Source organism: Numida meleagris, chromosome 6 (assembly GCF_002078875.1).
Source record: "Numida meleagris isolate 19003 breed g44 Domestic line chromosome 6, NumMel1.0, whole genome shotgun sequence".
Classification (NCBI taxonomy): Eukaryota; Metazoa; Chordata; class Aves; order Galliformes; family Numididae; genus Numida; species Numida meleagris.
In genome coordinates, this window is record NC_034414.1 from 33,190,407 (window position 1) to 33,211,426 (window position 21,020).

General features: G+C 35.8%; 1 protein-coding gene across 4 annotated transcripts in view; it reads right to left on the reverse strand.

Annotated features, from left to right (window-relative positions):
• STXBP6 (syntaxin binding protein 6) overlaps nucleotides 1,926-21,020 on the reverse strand; it is a 107,001-nt gene continuing 87,906 nt past the window's right edge. Inside the window, exons 6-7 of one of the 4 annotated variants that reach the window (XM_021402729.1) lie at nucleotides 13,440-13,597; nucleotides 1,926-4,948 (exon numbers count right to left, since the gene is read on the reverse strand). In XM_021402729.1, coding sequence (XP_021258404.1) covers nucleotides 4,892-4,948; nucleotides 13,440-13,597 — 215 coding nt within the window. In that variant the 3' untranslated portion in view covers nucleotides 1,926-4,891. Of the gene's footprint in view, nucleotides 4,949-8,667; nucleotides 10,680-13,439; nucleotides 13,598-21,020 lie in introns of those variants that run through there. The other 3 variants (XM_021402726.1, XM_021402727.1, XM_021402728.1) reach the window with 3 other exon arrangements.

Below are 21,020 nucleotides of genomic sequence, written 5' to 3' on the forward strand. Positions count from 1 at the left end.
ACATGGTCACTTGAGAAATAGTAAATGAACTGCAATCTTTGTCCAGAACATATAATCAAAAGGGAGCAGCTCCAATTGTGCCAGGCTTAATTCACAAAAAAGGCATGGAGGAAATGAATACAAGCTTATCCAGTCTCTAAAAGGATTCTGTGAACCATTCTGGGTCTCTCCACAGCAAGTAATCCAGAGGCTGCAAACCAGTCTCAGAAAACAGGAGGCATCAATCTATCATTTGCAGCATCTGGGCTGCAGTGGACTGGCACAAGAAAATTTTCAATTTGAACAGCTATTAGCAAGATGTCAAAGCAGAACAAAATCTTTAGGACCAAGGACTGTATATTATAATAAAAACTACAGTTAGAATTTGACTCTTCCTTCATACGGAAAAAGATTAACAGCCCCAGTTAAGCTTGCCTTTTGCTTTGCTCGTTATATTTGGAATAAGTATTACAATATACAGATGTACTTCAAGAGTTCCTGAACTATAGCTCTAAAGCAGAATAGAAAAATCTCAGATGTGACTCCCACCAGCTTCAGTGAGAGGCAAGCTCTTTTTTTCCTATTATAATGTTTGACTTTTAAGGTCATTACTTTTTCTCTTTTATATCTGAGCTCTGATTTCTTTTTAAAAATGTGTTTCTTTATTTAAAAGGGTTTCCAGACTGTAAAACAAGGAATTCAAAGTTTTCAGGAACTTGAGACTAAAATAATGCACTTACATGTAAAAATAGTGGCATTTTAATATTAAAAAATAAATAATTTAGAATTCAGAACTATTCTGAATATTTTTTTAAGTTTGACCACTATTAAAACTTCTAGGATTATTTTCAACAAAAAGATTAACACTATACATAACATTTGTAATTCTTATTATCACAGACTTATCTCATTTCAGTCTACCCTGCGTACAAGAGCATTCTTGTGGTCGTGGATACTGATCCACATGAAAGTCACTGGAGTTACATGATTTTTCAGGATCGAGTTGCACTGTCCAGATCTGACAATAGTAATTTCCCTTACATTATATAATAGAAGTCTGTTAATTTGGTGAAAAAGAAAGAAAACTGTAATTCTTGTAAGAACACTACCAGTTTCAAGATATTTTATACCTCTTAAAATTCTGGTTGTTACAGACATGTGGTTATGAAATGACTTCATCTTTCCTTCTTAATACCAATGATTGTGAAGAAAAGCGTGTATATATGGCCTGCTATTACAGTGACAGCAGAAAATACAGGATGAAACCTTAACAAGCATGTATTGCTGTGACAAATATTTCCTTGCATCTCTTACAGTTAGATACTTTTAGATACTTTGAATAACACACATTTACTATTTGGATTTTAGTTGCACACTAGGTAGAATTGTACTCGTTTTGTAAACACAGAATCCAAAATTGAAATAATAATATTTCCAAGTTGTGCTTCCATCACTAAGCTGGACAAGAAGAGAATGGACATATGGGGGTCTCCTGACATTTAAGAGCAGGTGACAGAGTAAACTCCTTTTGAACATCCTGTTGCTAGCAAAGAAAGAGCTTAGGTGTAATGCGTGTATTAGCAAGGCTGCACTTTCTGGTCCACTGTTACCATTTCCTCATATTTGGATCCCATAAATCTGTCATTTTTATTGTACAACATGTCCGATAACTATTTCTGGAAACTGATGTATCTAGCAAGATTTCGTAAAGGTTTTTAGACTCTAAATTATTCATATTACATTGCACAGAGGTATAACAGATAAAAAATGCTTAATTACTCTCGAATTTTCACATTTAAACAAACAGCTATCAAAGTAGCTAATGACTAACCCAAATAAAATACAGATAATAGTTTCCATTAAACATGCTTATTCAGATTAAAAGGAAATAAATACCTAGATGAGAAATATGTGCATTTAGACTTTAGAATTTGGTATTGATTTTTACAGTACTTACTATGGTGTGAAACATTATTTCCCAGTTTAGAGGCGGTAAACTCAAGAAACACCATTAGCTTTAGGTTCATAAACTGGTACATTTATTGAAGTTGAAATGTTGAGCTGCCAAGCATTTTCTAATACCTACAGTTCTGAAGCACAAATGTATCTGTATATACTTGGTAAAGAGCAGCTCAGGTTGTCTGGGCATCAGAAAGGAATGCTGCAGAGGAAACAGAGAGAGAATCTTGCTTCTCAGGAGTATTAGCTCAAATCCCAAACCCATCTTTTCTCTCTCTTCAGCCACTATATTTTGTAAAGGTCCAAAAAGATGAAGAAAAGGTGCACAGGGTCGCTACCTTTGCAAAACTACTATGACTGGAAGTAAGCAGAAAAACACAAGTTGATGACATGATGGCAAAATACTGGATTCATAAGCTTAAGGACATCAGTTTCAAGTTGGCAATGCATCAGATTTCCAACACTTAAACGCCTGATCTTGCATGTTTAGAATGTACAAAGATATATAGATAGACACATATGTATGCATTCTCTATCAATATCAAATCTGCATATGCATAAAAGCATCTCAAATCTAAAAGTACAGACCCAAAGGTCATAACTATTATTTTCTTAAACTGCATCCTGCACATATTGATCAGTCTTTCAGAATTCCTGCACGTATCCTTCAGTGCTGAACAGAACTAGAATTTAACAGAAAGGAAGTAATCAAAAGGAGTTATGTATTGTAGCAAGGTGAGAAGCCACACTATTTGTGAAGGATGTTTAGGAAAAAATAGCGTAATATCTCCTCTATAAACTGCCTAGTTATTATGAGTGCATCCTAGAATAAAGAGCTATGCTGTTAGAGAAAGATGAACTATTTGGTGTCATATGACGAGCTTTCTCCACTTTTCTATTTGTAAATTTTCTGCATTATCTTAGGAAGCGTAACATTACATAAGCGCATCATTTCTTTCTTGGCAATCATGAATCACACTGTTTTCAGACTGTCACTTGATCCCTTCAATAGAGATTTGCAGCCCTTTGAGGGTCGTTTTACAGTCAATCCCCATTTCTACATAACTACATAACATAACTACATCACTGTCTGTGATATGAATTGCTACAACTAATCCCACTACAGTACTTAAGAATAAGAGTATTTTTAATTTTTTATTATCTTTTCTTGAATTATATCTTCCATACTTTTAGGAGGGAGGGTTCATTTGCCTCTGAAGGGCATTTATTTAATGAAAGATGACACTAACAATGCATTCTGTGTTGGTCTGACACACAGATGCTTTTGTGCCTTACACTAAACCAGCAACTGTAAGAGAGTTGCCTGAGCACAAGACAACAGCCAGTTTTTCCTCACAGCTGCTGAGGCCTGTGAACAATAAAAACACACATACGCAGTATTTCCCCCAAATACTTTAAACTGGGTTCCTTCACTGCAGTGACACAAATGCTTTTAGTCTGAGAGCTGAGAGCTTCTTCCAGTGCTTGTAAAACTCAACTAGAGAAGTGACACAGTTTTACTGCCTTCTCTGCCCAGCCATCCTCTAGTGTTGCTACCTCTTGGGCTCTCTCTCTACAGAAATATTTTGCCACAACAATTTGAGTTTCACAGACAGTGTATACTGCGCACTATCAAAGATATGATATTGTTGGAACAGGATGAAAAAAAGTGTGCTTGCAAGAAGCCTACTTTTATTTCTGATGCTTTTATCACAAAGATAAATATAACATTTATCATTTATAATTATGACGTATTGTACTAGGAATAAGGAGATCTGGGTTTTACATTTCCAGATCTCTATTCTATTCCTGTCCATTGTTTTACTATTCATTACTTACCTGCTTAAGGTTAATGCATATGTGAAATAAAGTTGATGTTTCTCTTTGAATTCTTGTTACAGAAGGGTGAAAAATACTATGAGGGCTGATCAGAAAGTAACATCTATTTTATTATGCTGGCTGGTAAAAATGCACAGCTAATGGTGGTGACAATGTTGGAAAACAATGTTTTGTAGCTGAGAATTTGCTCTATCAAAAAGTATTATCACGCTCTTTGTATCTGTTGTAGTTTCCATGGAAACAAGTAGGAGACATTACTTTCTGAGCAACCTACAAATGTTCAAGATAAATACCTTGTGTTATTATGGTTTCACTTTGGAAAAAAGCCTTTAGCAATTTTAAAGAAGAATCATCTATGTGGGTAGCCCAGCACTATGAACTTCTGACTTTTAATAAATCTTATCCTCCTAAATCCTTTCAGACCTTCTGAAACACCTTAACTACAACTTTGGCCTCATTGAGTGTTCTCATTTTATGTGCAGTACACACCTATGCCTTAATCAACAAACAGCAACAGGCTACATCCAATAACAGAACAGGAGGTTTTAAATACCAAAGGGACAAGGGAGCGCAAAAGATCTTACTACATGATGGTCTTAAAGGATGAGATGTTAAGTGTGGAGCTATCTCTCTGGATGAGGGTGTTGCAAGTGAGCTAATAAGACAGAAAATTGTTATTGAATATGGGAAGACTGTACAAAAGCAGGAAAAAGGAAAGACTGCTGGGGTTGTATGGGAAGCCACAAATAACCTTGCATGTTTGCTGCGTTGCACAAAAACTGAGGGGAGGATCCTATGAAGCATCACCAGTCAAGGAATGTGAAAACATATCCTTCTGCTTTCCAACTCCTTTTCCTCTGTCAGTGCCACTGCTATATAAAATAGAGGCCTCAGTAGAAATGATTTTAATCTAACACTAAAATGAGCAACGTCTAACAGTTAACAATGCTTTCCTCATGAGTGCATGCTAAGAGTCATGAATCCTTGTCTGGCTGATAAATGGTACCTATCTCAACCATTTGTCTTACAAACATTCCTGTATGTACAGCTATTATTTTAGTTAGACGCTGGCAGCTCCGCAATTGTTCATAGTCTCAGTGAAGAATAGTACCTGTCAAGCCGTTTGAGTGCTCCACCTTTTAACAGACCTGTTTCCAGGTTGTCTGAAATGCTGAAAAACAGAACATGGGAAAGCAACAAAAATGAACAGATAACCAGATGATCAAGGGTACTAATTTCTCAATACATCCTCTTAAAAACTACTCAGGAACACCCTGAAGAAATTTTGCTACCAAAGGTTGGATAAATCACAGACGGTTCTCCAATAACTTGTGACAAAATAATAATAGCAAGCTCTCCACCACTGCTCTTCTCTTCCCTGGGCACTGTTTGACACTTGAGCTCACTAAGTTCCATTATCATCTATTCTGAGTTGCTCAAATGGCAACTCTGAGGCCTCTGGCACTTCCCTCATCGTGTCCAGCCTCTCCTCAAAAGTTTTCTGCTCTTTACTTGTAGTATGAATAGTGCTTGTTCTTCTTTTTTCCTAAAAGCAACATTGGGGTGTTTCAGACTGAGTGAAACTCCCTTATAAGCCTCAAAGAAATGAGTGTACAAGGGCTGCTCCAAAAGTAATACCTCCTATTTTATCATATTGGCTCACTAGGTCAGAGGTGGATGTTGCTGGTATGGCAGTAGAGGTTGAACCTTCCTGCCAACACTCTCTTAAACTTTCTTGCCATGCAACAGACAGCAGCAGACGGACAGTTTGAAATAATGGCAGCTGACATGAAAGTACAAACGAAGCAAAGGTGTGTCATTCAATTCCTCCACACAGAAAAAATGGCACCCATTGACATTAATCAATACCTGCTGAATATTTATGGAGACCAAACAGTGGATATTGGTACAGAGAGATAGTAGGTAGTGCATTTCAGCAGTAGTAACAGCTATGCGAAAGACAAGCCATGTTCCAGATGGCTCTACACAGCTGTCACATCACAAATGAAAGAAGAGCATCTCAATCAGCTCATTCACATGAATCAGCTAGTGGCAATGACTATGCTAAAAATAGTGTTTTATAGCTTAGAATTTACTCTATCATATAGCGTTAACAGTGTGCTTTTTGTGTGTTGTAGTTTCCATAGAAATAAATAGAAGGCATTATTTTCGGAGCCATCTACATAGCAAACTGTTATTAAAGCCAAATGCCTTTTATCAGAGTGCCAATCATAGCTAAATTAAAATCTCACAGCTGTTGTAAATGTTAATAGATGCTGTGTTTAATAAAACTTGTAAAGGATTTGGAAAGAAAGAAAGATTCTCATTAAAATCTTAACTTCCCCTCAGACTATTTTCTGATCATGCTAAGAAATCTTTACTATAACTCTTTTTTCTAAAGTAGAGAAAAAAATTGACTCATTGATTTAACTGGAAGATTTCCATTTTGACGTGGTATTAAACATTTCCAAAATTTTGTGGGTTAGTATTATTTTTTTTCATCAGTTTTCCTTTCTATTCTGTTCAGAAGACAACACTCAGGACTGTAGAAAACTCTTTGTCCTCACATCTTTAGCAACAACAGACTTTAACACAAACAATTCGAACTTGTTCAAGTAATAATGAAAAAATAGACTTGAAGTAATATAATATCATACAATGCTTCCATACGATGCATAAAAAAAAGCTTTGTGCTATGGAGTAGATAGCAAGTTTTCAGAAATTTGAAAAAGTAGTGTTTATGTAAGTTTATGTCTTTTGCCCTCCAGTAGCTGACTGCTTTCATGTGACAAGGATTGAAAAAAAATAAGAAGTTAAAGCAATTTTTAACATGAGATACTGCAATCCTTAGTGAATACTAGGTAGGTTTTACTCATCTACTCACCAGTTTAAGTGATTTTTATGAAAAGTGGTAAGATCCAGAAAAGCGTCAGTGTGGTAAAACTGATTAAAAAATGCTCAAACCATGAACCAAACATTTTCTATTCTTACAGGATACATTTACAATAAAGATGGAAAAGAGCTGCATTACATTGGCTAAATCACAACAGGAATTATTAAAAAAAAATGTTTTTCTGATCAGTTTCTGTTGTGATCCATCAGAGATCTATTCATTTTACTAAAAGTTTCATTCATCTTGGGCATAGAGCATATATATGGCATTAAATAGCAGACTGATGACAAGCATTCTAGCAAGTTTTTCCTACTAAATAATGTAATTCAATCATTTGATAATACTTGTCTACAGGGCATTTTTGAGATTAGGATCTTAGGGATCTTATTAAAAAAATGAGATGGTGTCAGACTCAGTTCATACATGGTATAATTATACAAGCAGCCCTCATTTTAATATATGGAATTGCTTCTCTGCGTTTATAGAACATCACCCTCATAGTTTAGTATTCCCATAGGTCAAGAAGAATTTCTTCTGCTTTGATATAAATTTGCCAGTAAAAGTAGACCGGTGAAAAAAAGCAATAACAATTTGTGAATAAGCATTTTACAGCGAAGAGATATAATTAACATAATTATTTTTAACTTGTAAGTACTTTCGGTAGTATACTTACTTGTGTTAAACATGGTCTGGAATGTCCTACTAGCTAGTTTCCATTACTATTTTTAAAATTATTATTACGGTATTCTTTATAAAGAAATATTCCGTCTTTCCAGTGAACACTAACTTTTTGTTCAGTTTCGTTGGAGTGAAATATAATTCTTCTAAAGTAAGATGAAAGAAAGTGTTGCTTACAAATCATTTGTTTTTCAAACAGACAACTCAAATAATTCAAGGACAGTTTTGTTTTGACCACAACTGAAGTATTTAATGACAAAAAAAAACCAGAATTTCCAGTAATTACTCAAGAGAGCAGGTCCCACTTTTTGTTTCCCCAGAATGGCACAAAATTTCTACATCTCTGAGTACTTTTGAGGAATTGGTTACATAGGTACCAGCAACTATTACAATTCTGGCAAATCATAGCAAAACCTACGAATCTTTAAGATCAGTTTTTAAAAGAGCACATTTCTGTTAATATTTCACATAATGCACAACTTTTTCTAGACTCAAAAATAGACTTTTAAGACAGAATTTGCAGTACAGTATTTTCAAGTCTAACAATACATTATTTTCTTCTTTTCAGTATAAAGATAAAGAAACTATTGATGTTACAATTTACAAATACATTCTTGAAACGAAACATTAAACTGAATTATAGCATATGTTATGTACCTGACTATCTAATAATACTACTTTGTATACACTACAAACTAATTTCCAGGAGGAAATTGCAATACTATAAGATTTATCTTTGTATGGAGGTTTGCACACCTCATTTTTTTTTTCTACAAACTACCTAATCTAGTAGCTAAAAGAACAGCAAGAACAAAGCAAATACATAAATAACCCCCGTTTCCTTTATTTGGTAACACTAAGTTACTCAGAATTTTGATAGTGAATGGCTTTTTATGACTGGATAAAAGTCCTGAGTTATGATACATGACACGATACTATTAACTGGAGGATATACAAAAAAATCCTGAAGAACTGTCATTGGGATTAAAGCAATGTGTTAGAACAGTACAACTCATGAAAGATCTGGAACTTAGCAGAGCAACTGTGACCTTGATCTGTTCAGATGAAATTCATGTAAAAATCTGAAAATCTATCAACATTTTATCTGAATTTATACAATTAACTCAATTTAGTCTGATCTAGGATTTTGACTTTTCTTCTGAATTATTGACAAGCTCTTAAAGTCAGCTAATTGGTAGCAGTTCAAAATCTATTCCTTCCTTCTCTGAAGAGAAGGACTTGGAAGTTAGCATGAGAATCAAGTTTAAAAAAAAAAAAAGAGAGTGGAAAAAATGATGACAAAGGTATGAGGTCAAATATGTACTCCCAGACTGAATTTATTTTTTAAGGAACAGTCTAACATTTTGTTTCTAGCAGAAATTTAATTTCTACTGAGAGACTGTTTGCCTGACTAACTTGCAGAAACATCCATAGTCATTACAATGGCATTCAGAATGCTACTGACATTTCTAGGGCAAGTGTTAGTTCTAAGTGGCTTGACTGAGTTTGCAGAGCTCATGCTGCTAACGAGCCTGTTCTGACTTGTGACATAGGGCTGGCCAAATTCAACTTCAGTTGACCATGCATGATGTTGTAACTGCTACATCTGATACTAAATCTGTATAAAAGATTGTATGGTACTACACAGATGACAAATAAACGCCTTCTGTCGGTTCCCAGTGTGAAGTTAAATAATGAGCATCATACAAAACAGTTTAAATTATTTAAAAAAAAAAAGATGCAAATTTTGAATGCAGCTTTAAGAATGTCATGTCTTTAAGTTTTCCTGAAGACAAATATCTTTTTACAACATGAATATTTCCAAGCCAGAACTTCAGTTACATCAGCTTCCAGTAATTAAAGTATTCTTAATTACCACAGAAGATTTTATCTTTTTTCAAGCACTTCTTGGAGGACTTTAGATTTTTTAAAGTGTCATTAACAATGGAAATATATTATTCTACATTGGAAATGAAAGCCAAAGTGCATTCATTTAATGCCAGCTCTCTGGCTCTCCAGTAACATGAGGACAAAAGTTTCTGAAGTGCATTGCTTTTAAAGTACATGCATCTCCAGAAGATGAAGACTGAAGCTTCTGCTAAGATTTCTGTTTGTTATTTATTTAATTTGAGAAGCATATTAGAATGTTTTAAAAATATTAAGGAAACAGCTTCGAAGGAAAAAAAAAGAGTAATCTATATATCTTTGTAAAAGAATATAATACACTTTGCATACAGTGAATACAATATGAAGTAGGGAGTCACTCTTCCAGTGATAATATACACTGAGAACTGATGCTCAAACTAAAGGTATGATTTTACTATACCAAGAGACACTTTTTAAAAGCATCCATTTAAAAAAATCAGAGGATCAACTGAGACAAAATTAATTCTCATCAAATTTCTGAAGTGTTCCCTCAACTTTTTCTGTAACAATTATGGAAAAACCAATGACATGGAAAACAGTGCATTCTCCTTTACAACAGTCTTTAGCTAGAGAAGCACAGGTAAAACATAAAATGAAATGTTATTTTACACCAGATTGCTAGATTCTAGATCATTTTTGAGGCACAGCTAGATGTATAGATTTATAATTCTCTTTTTTCCTCAATTTTGAGACCTCACACATATATTCACAGCAGGTTTCTTTCATTTTACTCTTCAAACAATGCATCTGGAGGTTAAAATAGAAATATTCAAAATGCAGCACTGCAAACAGATTCCCCTAGGAAATCCAGATATGCTCTTCTGAATGCTGGTGATGGCACATGCAAAACTTTCTAGATTGGGTAGGCTAAACAAGTTTTCTGCTTCCCAAGACAAAGCAGTATTCTCCACCACAGTCAAAGCCTCATGTGTTTAATTCCAACATTCATATTCTGCTGATGCTACATAAAGTCAAGAAACGTATACCCCTTCTTTGGATTTTATTTCCACATGCATGTCCGTACCTAGTTAAATACTCTTCTGTACTACACCAGGAAAGAGTACTGGGGAAGAATATTACTATTTTAATCCTGATCAACTTTGTCATTTGGTCCAGTACCGCTGTTTGCTTTAGCTCCTGTAATAAACGGAAATACAGGTACAAAGTACTGCAAGATTGTGTTGCAGTATTACAATAGAGGAACAAAATGTAAGTCAAAAAGGTAGAAAAGCAACATCTTTTCCTGCACAGAAACTGAAAGAAAGCATCTCCACTGAACTGGAAGGAAAAAAAATCACACACAGTTCTTAATCTCCTGTAAAAACTGCTGAACCTAGGCTTTTCAGTTTCTCTCAAGAATATTTCAACTTTGGTCAGTATCTCAGCATTTATGCTTCATTGCAAGCTGAAAAGAAAGAAAAGAAAAACAGATTAAAGCATTTATCTGCATTCAGAGCTGTGTTTCCCAGTGTTCTACTGTTTTGCTGTACATGATGATGGCTGTGTATATAAGCAAGAGCCCAGAAATAGAGACACACATGTAAAAAAAAGTCACGCAAACCTAATTATTTGGATTAAGTCCAAATAATAAATAATACAAAACTGCAGAAAAACTGATTTTGTCAAATCAAGTAGGGAACTTTGTTTTAAGTTCCGTGTAATACAAAAATGATATCTGTATGTAACAGCATGCAACAGAAAGATGAGATGACTGAACTCTCTAGGAAGTTATTTAGCAATCAAAATCAGTACATGTAGTTAGAACTTCCTCATTTCCTGACAGTGAAACACTGACCAATAAATTATTCAAATTTAATTGACAGAAACCGTTTATACTCAAGCACTATTTTTCAAAAATGTGATTAGTGGAGATATACTGGATAAACATTTCAACATGAAAAAATTCCAACCAACAAGTTATTCTCTCCACTCAAAAATCAGAGATTTTTCAGGAAAATTATTCTTTAGTAGGCAAATTTGACAGCAAGTATTTTTATACAGAATCTGACCTTCTGTGTAGTCACAAGCATGGGTGTTTTTTCAGAGGGAAAGAAAGTTTAAAAAAAGCATCATAAGGAGAATTTGATAGCTACTCTGAACTAAGTTCAAGACTTTATGTAAGTAAGCCCACTCTGCTTGGTATACTGTTTCTGGTGCAAACTAATTTTTTTTTTCTGCCATCAGGTGACTAAGATATATTTTAAACAAGCTAGAAAAATTATTCATGTACCATGAATCTTCCACCATCTGCACGAGGTTCTTTATATCTTAAAATTGCCTCAGACACAGCCAAAGTAATGTCCAGACATGCACAAATTAAGCTTTAAGATTCAGTCATAATACTATATGATAAAATTAATTATGGGCTGACAATTTTAATTTTTATTCTTTACTGAAGGCAACCTTTAGTTATTATAAGGTAATCAAAACAAAAACTCTGATTTGTTTCAAAGTGTTCACAAATACTTAGAAATTAAAACTGGTTCTTTTCACCATCACTGTTTTGCCAGAAAGTAATATTTTTGCCATTTAACTGGCATTCAGCTAGACCTGATTCTTCTTGTTTAGCTGGATTAACATGTTTTCTTTTCTGTACGAAAACACCAGGTTTAAATAGCAGCTGTGTATTTCAAAGATTTTAACAGAGAAACGCTAAATAATACTGATTCCTCAATGTTCCACCAAAAACCCAACACAATCCTCTTGCAAATCAAATCATGCTGCCAGAAATCAACAATCTCCCTAACAAATTACATTGCTGGGTAGCTGTTCTATGTATTTTTTTTAGATAACAGACGCAGAATTGCAGAACTACTGCATTCCTTATATGCAATTTAAGGTTTAGGGAAACAGTACAGAAAATATTTTAAGAAAAAATATTGCAAAAACCGTATTACATTTAATGAGTTATCCTTGCATTCAATAAGATGACAAGTATTCATTTGATGAAGTTGTTCTGTGATATTTAATGACTATGTGAGAGAGAGGTTTGTATAGATCCAAAGGTAACTATCCAAGATTTCTAGTACTATCGTACTAGAAATGTAATACTAATTACTTGAAATGTAATAAAGAATCATAAAATCACTGAGGATGGAAAAGACCACTAAGATTATCTAGTCTGTCAACTGTCCACTGTTCCTCAGTGCCACACCCACACTTTTCTTGAAAACCTCCAGGGATTGTTACTCCACCACTTTGCTGGGCAGCCTACTCCAATGTATTACCATGCTTCCTAATATCCAACTTGAACGTCCCCTAGTGCAACTCACCCTAAGGGAGGATTGTTTGCCATAAGTATAATAAAGCCAAAAGCCTTTTATCCACCAAGGTGTAGGCCAATTTCTTTCTTCAGCTAGCTTTTACCATCAAAACCAGACTCATGCAACAACTGCATAGGTTTTGGAAGCACAAGGAAACTATGCTGAAAACAAGAAAAAGCCAAAAATTTTACATTCTTAGTACTAACTGAAATTGTACATGTGCTTTAAAGTGAAGTTAGTGAAATTAATCACTGACCAAACATTCCATATGTTTTAATTTGGCGTTAACTAGCAGTACATCAATCAGGCTATATTTTCAGAGCTATAAGTACCTTTTTTTTTTTTTTTTTTTTTTTTAAATTAGTGGGATAGAAATATTTGTATCATTGTCATACAACTGTAACCCTTTATCTTAACTTCTGATCACTTCTCCAAGGAGTTTGGCTTCTTTTTTTCTTCAAGTAAAATACAGCTCCATGCATAGAAGAAGTTAAAAAGCAGAAGTCACTAAAATAAGGAAGAGTTATAAAGAATCATAGAATCCTTACAGTTGGAAGGGACCTCATGAGGCTCACTGGGGCCCACTGCTCAACCCTGTCTAGATCCCTCTGGAAGGCATCCCATACTTCTTTTGTGTTGACTGCAGCCCACAGCTTAGTGTCATCAGTGAACTTGCTGAGGGTGCATTTGACCCCACTGTCAATGTCATTGATGAAGATATTAAAGAGTATTGGTCCCAGCACTGAACCCTGGGGGACACCACTGATATCCATCCAGACACTGAGAAAGACAAGTGATCATAAACAGAGACTGAATGCAATTCTTTCAAGAGCTTCTTCCCCTCTCTATAAAGTAACATGCGACTTGGACCTACTGAGAAACTTGTTCCACCAAAATCTTACCTTGTGTGCAGTTTCTGCAAACTGCTGAGCACTGTTTTTCATTTCCTCTGTCTTTTCTTCTGCTCGACCTAGTCTTTCACCACGCTCATTCAAAGCCTGACTTGCCTTCTGTACTGCACTTGTCACACTGTCTGCTGCTGAATGGAGTATGCTGTTTCCTGCAATATCAAAACAAACAGAACACCTAAATATAGATATGTTTTGCATTGAATACAAACGTTTTTATTTATAATGTCCTAGAGTAAATATGTTTCCTGCCACTTTACCATCTAGTTGCATTTTGGATAATGGGATAAGCTATGGTATTCAATGAAATCATATCATTAGTAAGCTACAAAAAAAAAAAAAAAAATTAAAAAAAAAATACCATACTGCAATGTAATACATGGAGAGTATCAGGAAGCACTGGACACAGATTAATTATGAGTTGTTTTTGTTTCCTAAGCCTTATGATCTTATATCATTTCAAGAAGTTACTCTATTAAATCCATGACACAGATTACAAATGCACAGCTTCTTTCAAACACTCTCATCTTAATATAGAGTAATAATAGAGTAACTTCTGGGCTGCAAGCTCATATTGCCAGCTCATGCTGAATTTCTCATCAACCGACACTCCCAAATCCCTCTCTTCAAGGCTGCTCTCAAGCCACTCTCCACCCAACCTGTATCCATGCTTGAGATGTATTGCCCTTTGGAGGACACTTCTTATAAATTCAACCAATTTCTTCCATACTCTATAACCATCTTAATCAACTTTCATTTACGAGTCCATCCAAACACTCTTGCTACAGTCATTTAAGGTCACTCAGATCTACCTTCGTACCTTGTCCGTGTGAAGTACTAGTCGTGCTTTCATAAGACAATATACTGAATTTAAATGATCGTATTTTAAGTCATGCAAGGCTTAATATCATCTAAGCCCTTAGCTTTATCATCCAAATCTGTTTATTATCTTTTTCTTCTCTGGCATACAGTGTAGCAGTTTCTTCAAGTCTTCAACAGAACTGAGTTTCTCCTCTCCATTTACCCCTTCTAAATGCTCACTCCAGTCACTATGTTTTATATACTCCTTCTCAGCGGAAGAGCTTATTCTCTTTGTTGAAGGAATTGCTGAAGAATGTTTATGATACGTACTTTACAAACAGAAAACTCCTCACACAAAGTTGCACATTTTAAGAATGAACTGGTATGTATTACTGGTATGTATTAAAATACACATATGACAAAAATATACATTCTACCCTTTAACCTTTTCAGCAAAAGGACTAGTAAAATATCAGCTTTCCCCAAATTGGTGGTATGAAAATTCTCTGATATCTTCCAAAAGAACTGCAAAACCTTTAACATTTAATCTGCCTTGCAGGAATTACTTATCTAGACATACACAAAGTCACTGTGAGAGTCAGAAAGTCAATGCAGGTAAAGTATTAACTACTAGGCACATCATGACTGCTATTTTTTGAACTGCCTCTGAATATTGTATTTACACAGTCTCTTCACAGCATTAAACAAATACGTTGCTTAAATTCATTATGTCAGTAAAGGTATAAAATTAGCTCAACACCGGGATATGGAATATATGCACAATTTTTTTTTTTTTTTTTTTTTTTGCATGGAACAAAGCAGTTGCATTTAGAAAAGAAAATTGGTAAAATAGCTAAAGACATGAATATCTAAGAATATGGTGAGCTGCAATTTGTCAAGACACAAGTGAAGCTTCATCTTTTCCAGTAGTCTATGTTTAGCCTTTGAGAAGTCTCATTATAAAATCAGTCAAACCACTTTAAATACGGTATGTTTTCTTACTTCAACATTTCTCAGTCAGTTGTTACTTTGCTCATAGCTTGCTTGTTTAAAGCCAGTTCCACTAATTTTTCTTGGAAGCTTATTTTGGCTTTTGTTCAGGTCACATTTCCTGTAAACAGGCATACTAGCCAATACTGCATTGGAAATAGTTTCCTTTTTTTTTTGTGGTGTGATCTAAGGCCTCTTGTACCTCTTGTACAAACCAGTGTTAGTTTTCTGGGATAAGATTTTTTAAAAGCTCTCAACTGTACTGTTGCTTTATGCAGTCAGAAAACTTCCACTGAATTCAAGTGAAGTAAAGTACATGGAGAACTTCATAAAACTCATAATCATCTAAAGCCTTAAAACTTTTTGGGGAATAGAAGAAAACACAGATCTCTGACCTGAAATGTAGGCAAACAACAACAAAAAAATCCTCTCCTGTATACGAGCAACACAGAAACTCATGCCTCAGTAGTCTGAATTCCATCAGTTTATTTCTAGAGCACATGCAGGTGGTTTCTGATATGACTGGTTGCATTTTGTTCTTAAATTAGAATATTTAAATAGTAACATTTGTACTAGATTGACTGGAGAAGCATTTCTATGAACTATATTCCTATCACATAAAAATCTTCCTATAAGCTGCAAAACTTTCAAGCTGCTTTTCAGGAAGTAATTCCCAACATTCCAAATTTCGTAGAAACGTAGAATGGCCTGGGTTGAAAATGACCTCAAAGATCACTTATTTTCAGCCCCGCTGCTGTGCGCAGGGTTGCCAACCAAGCTGCCCACAGCCACGTCCAGCCTGGCCTGGAATGCCTCCAGGGATGGGGTATCCACAACCTCTCTGGGCAACCTGTTCCAGTGCCTCACCACCCTCTGAGCAAAAAACTTCCTCATAATATCTAACCTAAACCTCCCCTGTCTCAGTTTAAAACCACTCCCCCTTGTCCTATCACTATCAACCCTCACAAACAATCGTTCCCTCTCCTGTTTATATGCTCCCTTCAAGTACTGGAAGGCCACAATGAGGTCTCCCCAGAGCCTTCTCTTCTCCACACTAAACAAGCCCAGTTCCCTCAACCTTTCCTCATAGGAGATGCACTCCAGCCCTCTAATCATCTTAGTGGCCCTCCTCTGAACTCATTCCAAGAGCTCCATGTTTTTCTTGTGCTGGGGGCCCCAGGCCGGGACACAATACTCCAGATGGGACCTCACAAGAGCTAAGTAGAGGGGGACCATCATCCCCCTCTCCCTGCTGGCCACTCTTCTTTTAATGCAGCCCAGAACATAGCTGGCCTTCTGTGCTGCAAGCGCACACTGCTGGCTCATGTCCAGCTTCTCATCCACCAGGACCCCCAAGTTCTTCTCTGCAGGGCTGCTCTCAAGTACTTCTTCCCCCGGGTTGTATAAATACCTGGGATTGTCCCGGCCCAAGTGCAGCACCCTGCATTTGGCCTTGTTACACCTCATTAGGTTCTCGTGGGCCCACTTGTCCAGCCTGTCCAGGTCCCTCTGGATGGCTTCCCTTCCTTCCAATGTATCGACTGCACCGCTCAGCTTGATGTCATCTGCAAACTTGCTGAGGGTGCACTCAATTCCATCATCTGTGTCACTGATAAAGATGTTGAAGAGCACCAGTCCCAGGACTGAGCCTTGGGGCACCACTCATGACCGGCCTCCACCCTGACACAGAACCATTTATCACAATCCTTTGGCTGCAACCAGCCAACCTGTTCTTAATCCATCAAACAGCCCATCCTTCAAATCCATACCTCTCCAAACTGGAGAGAAGGATGTGGTGAGGGAACATGTCAAAGGCTTTGGAGAAGTCCAGGTAGATGACATCCATCACCCTCCTCCCATCCACTGATGCCGTCACTCCATCATAGAAGGCCACCAGAGTGGTCAGGCAAGATCTACCCTTGGTGAAGCTATGCTGGCTGTCTCGGATCACCTCTTTGTCATGTCTATGCCTTGACATGTCTTCTAGGAGGATCTGCTCCATGATCTTCCCAGGCACGGAGGTGAGGCTCACCAGCCTGTAGTTCTCCGGGTCATACTTTCTCCCTCTCTTAAAAATGGGAGTAATGTTTCCCTTTCTCCAGTCACCAGGGACTTCACCAGACAGCCATGATTTTTCAAATACGATGGAGAGTGGCTCGGCAACCACATCAGCCATCTCAGAACCCTAGGATGGATATCATCTGGCCCCATGGACTTATATACACTCAGTTTCATGAGGAGGTCTCGGACTTGTTCCAATATTACAGTGGGACAGAATCCGCTCCTCTCACCCACATCCAGAGATTCAGGGTCCTGGTAGACATGAGGAGCCTGACCACCAGTGAAGACCAAGGCAAAGCACCTATTGAGCACCTCATCTTTTTCCATGTCTGAGGAATCCTGTTCTCCATCCTCATGTATCAGAGGGGGAACGCTCTCCTTGGTCTGTCTCCTCCTGCTTATGTACCTGTAGAACCCCTTCTTGTTATTTTTCACATCCCTTGCCAAGGACATATTAATGTCAAATTTTTGGAGAAGTTAGTCCTGTGTGACTGAACCAAAATTGCCTGAATTATACCTACTAAGAAGTAAAAAATTTAAATTTCTTTCAGCCAAATTATGTGCACCGGACCACTTTAAAAAACATAAAAAAAATAAACAATATATATGCAAAAACTGTCTTTAACTCCCCTCCCCTCCCCTCCCCCCCTCCCCCATGAAGATTTCAGGACTTCTAATGGCTTTCTTCAGGTCAGATGCAGAATCTGCTCAACATAAGGCTTTCAACAACTTTTCACATACCATCTTCTCAGGAAAGATTTCATAACATTTGCAAGATGAGAAAAACACCACCAAAATATGGGTGTGGATTAGCTGATGTTCTGAGTTCCTTTTAATAGGAGGCCACTTGCATTATTCCCTGGTACAAGATCCTATATTTGCAGATTTTGAATGTCTTCATTGTACGTACTCTACATACATTTTTTTTTCCCTAGTTTTCTTCCAGTTTCTGAAGCAGTCTTATGTTTATACGGTTATGTAACCACTGGGATCAGTTCTACAACTACAGACTTTTCTTTTTCAAATAAACATGAACAGAGAACAGAAAAGTTCCCATGTTTTGTCATTTTATGAAACTGCTCTTTTCAGATCACTATTAAGTGGAAGCACACTGCATTTTATTATTTTTTAAATCTAGTAGTATTTTCTGACTTACAAAGTGTAGCAAACAAATACTGCCAGATAACATAGGAAAAGTATGTATTCAGGTTGAGTATGATCTGAAGTAGTAGGTTAACATTAATTTCTAATATTAGCAAAATGTTTAGATCAATTTTGATATGAAACTAAACAAATCAGGAAGGACACTGAGTTTAATTCAGTATTTTTTAACAGAAATTTTTCTATAAAAAACACAGAAACATACTACAAATTTAGTTTCAATTACTCAAATGATTGACTTAATGAGGTTGCTTTTAATATAGCTTTTTCTATGATATTTTGTCTTATCTGAAAGAGAGTTTAACATTTCGATTTTCAAATCAATTAATAGCTACACAGTTTGGTAATACAGTTTTTTTATTTTAATTTTTTTTCTTTTAAAGCAAATCAGACATTTTGTTTTGAATTTTTGCAGCAGAACTTAAGCTTCTGGAATTAAACTCCTCTTTCTCCTTAGAAAACTCAGTTAGTGACTTGTATTATTATACAAGTCATATATACAATTATATATTATATACAAAATATACAAATATACAATTTAATACTATTTCTCCTCCCAAGTTACTTCAATTCATGGTAAAAACAATTTAAATTATTTTATAATTGTTTCTGTCAAAAGAAAACAAATAAAACACTAAGAGAGGAAGAGCTTATTAAAAATTCTGTTTCCTGACCAAGAACAGTGAAAGAAGACTTTCAGCTGTACATCTTGTTACAGCTGGGTTTCAATGTTATGTTACAGCTAATTTCATCACTCCTTAAAGCAAAGGTGAAAAATGACAGAATGTATCTTGAGAAGGAAATTCTGAGTACTATTAATCTCCATTTAAGACTAATAATTATCTTTTGACTTATGTAACAGACCAATGTTAAATTTTTTGCTTAGTTAAGTCAGCTTCCTAGTTCTTCATCACAGAGATCATTATTAGAATCCGTGTATATTAAAAATGTTTAAATTATAAAGAATTTTTTTTAAAAAAAAGAATTTGCAAATATTTTGATCTTATGTTCATGTGTTCAAAATCTCTTACTAGCAAGTTGACTTGCTCAATGTAAACAGTAATTTCAGGGGAAGTACTTTTATGAATTTTAAAGAGAAAATACCTATAATGTACTTCCAAAATACAATAAGGTTTAAGTTTTTCTTAAAGATCCACAGTTAAATTTTCCAGTCTATTTTTTTTCATTTCTGTGAAATTTAACAACTTCTACTACTTCCCTAAACCAGTCACCATGACCTCTCTAAAGTCAAAGAGAAAAAACACTACCAGTCAGCTCCCTCAAACCGTACCCACCATTTATTTCCCACCTGCATTGTTTCATACATTTTTATTGCTAACAGACCAGGTGTATCTAAATTCTTCACTGTGGCTTGCAAATTCTTAGACATAGAAAGACTAGACTGTCTTAGACTACTCTTGATGATTTTCTTGCTATAAGGCTCTTACTTTGCATGGAAATAGTTTCCAGGATTAGCTGCACCTCCACAGGTTCCCTATACTACACTTGGCCATTTCCATTGTCTTCCTTGAATCTGTAGTTGTAAGTTCACAGCCAGAAAATTCATGCTGAATGAAAGGCCAGAGCCTGAACAGAAGAATTTTCAGGCAGATCAGTAACTAAACAAACACATAGGTGTCCAGCTGCAGGTGGCAGTGCTAGCGCAAAGATGTCAGACTTCACACATCTTTTAGCTTGTACCAATCATACAACATCAAAATCTCTGTGCTTTCAAGTCACAGATCAATGTTTCAGCTTTGCAAAAATCTGATTCTGCATGGGAAAGTAGCGTAAGTATCAGAATAAGAAGAGATCTCAAATTAAGACTTATTACACTGGTTTCCATTGCTTTGATGTGTGGTAGGCAATTTCTTTTGACACAAATGTATTTTTTTTTTACTACTGTTTAATGCAATGATGGTTCAGAGTAGCTTTGAATAGAAAAATGCAGGTAAATATTGCATGATATTTTTAAGTACAGAGATTTTTGGATACATTGAATTACATCTAATACACACACTTAATTCAGAATTTTGTCCAAAGTATGTGATTCAAAGAAAAAAAAAAATTAGTTGAAGTTCACAGTGAATTAAGAGGAATCTGTGTGATTCCTGCAGGATGGTAGGGGAAATCTGAAGGGTATTAATGAACTACTATATAACCTGTTCAGATCTGAATTAAACTTGCACTTAGGAAAGTCATTGCAAGACAACACTTGAGAGAACTCTAAATTCCTGTTCAAATCCATAGTTAGCTATAAAGCATCATTTTAGCATTAGTCCTTTAGAGGGAGGGAAGGAGAGGATATGGAAACCAAAGAAAGGATATCATTTATATAGGTGCATACACACATTTAAACTGAGGCCTCACAAAAGAATCAAAGAAATCTTTTGATGCTGCATTTTGTCAGTGGTCTGGCAGTGGAGAGGAAATGGAAAATGCTGTGTAAATTCATCAACTACATATCCTTTTAACAAAGAAACATCTCTAATGGAACACAGAGATGAGATCAATGACTTTACTGAATTAGTTCATAGTCTGATAGCAGCACAAGATTAACCA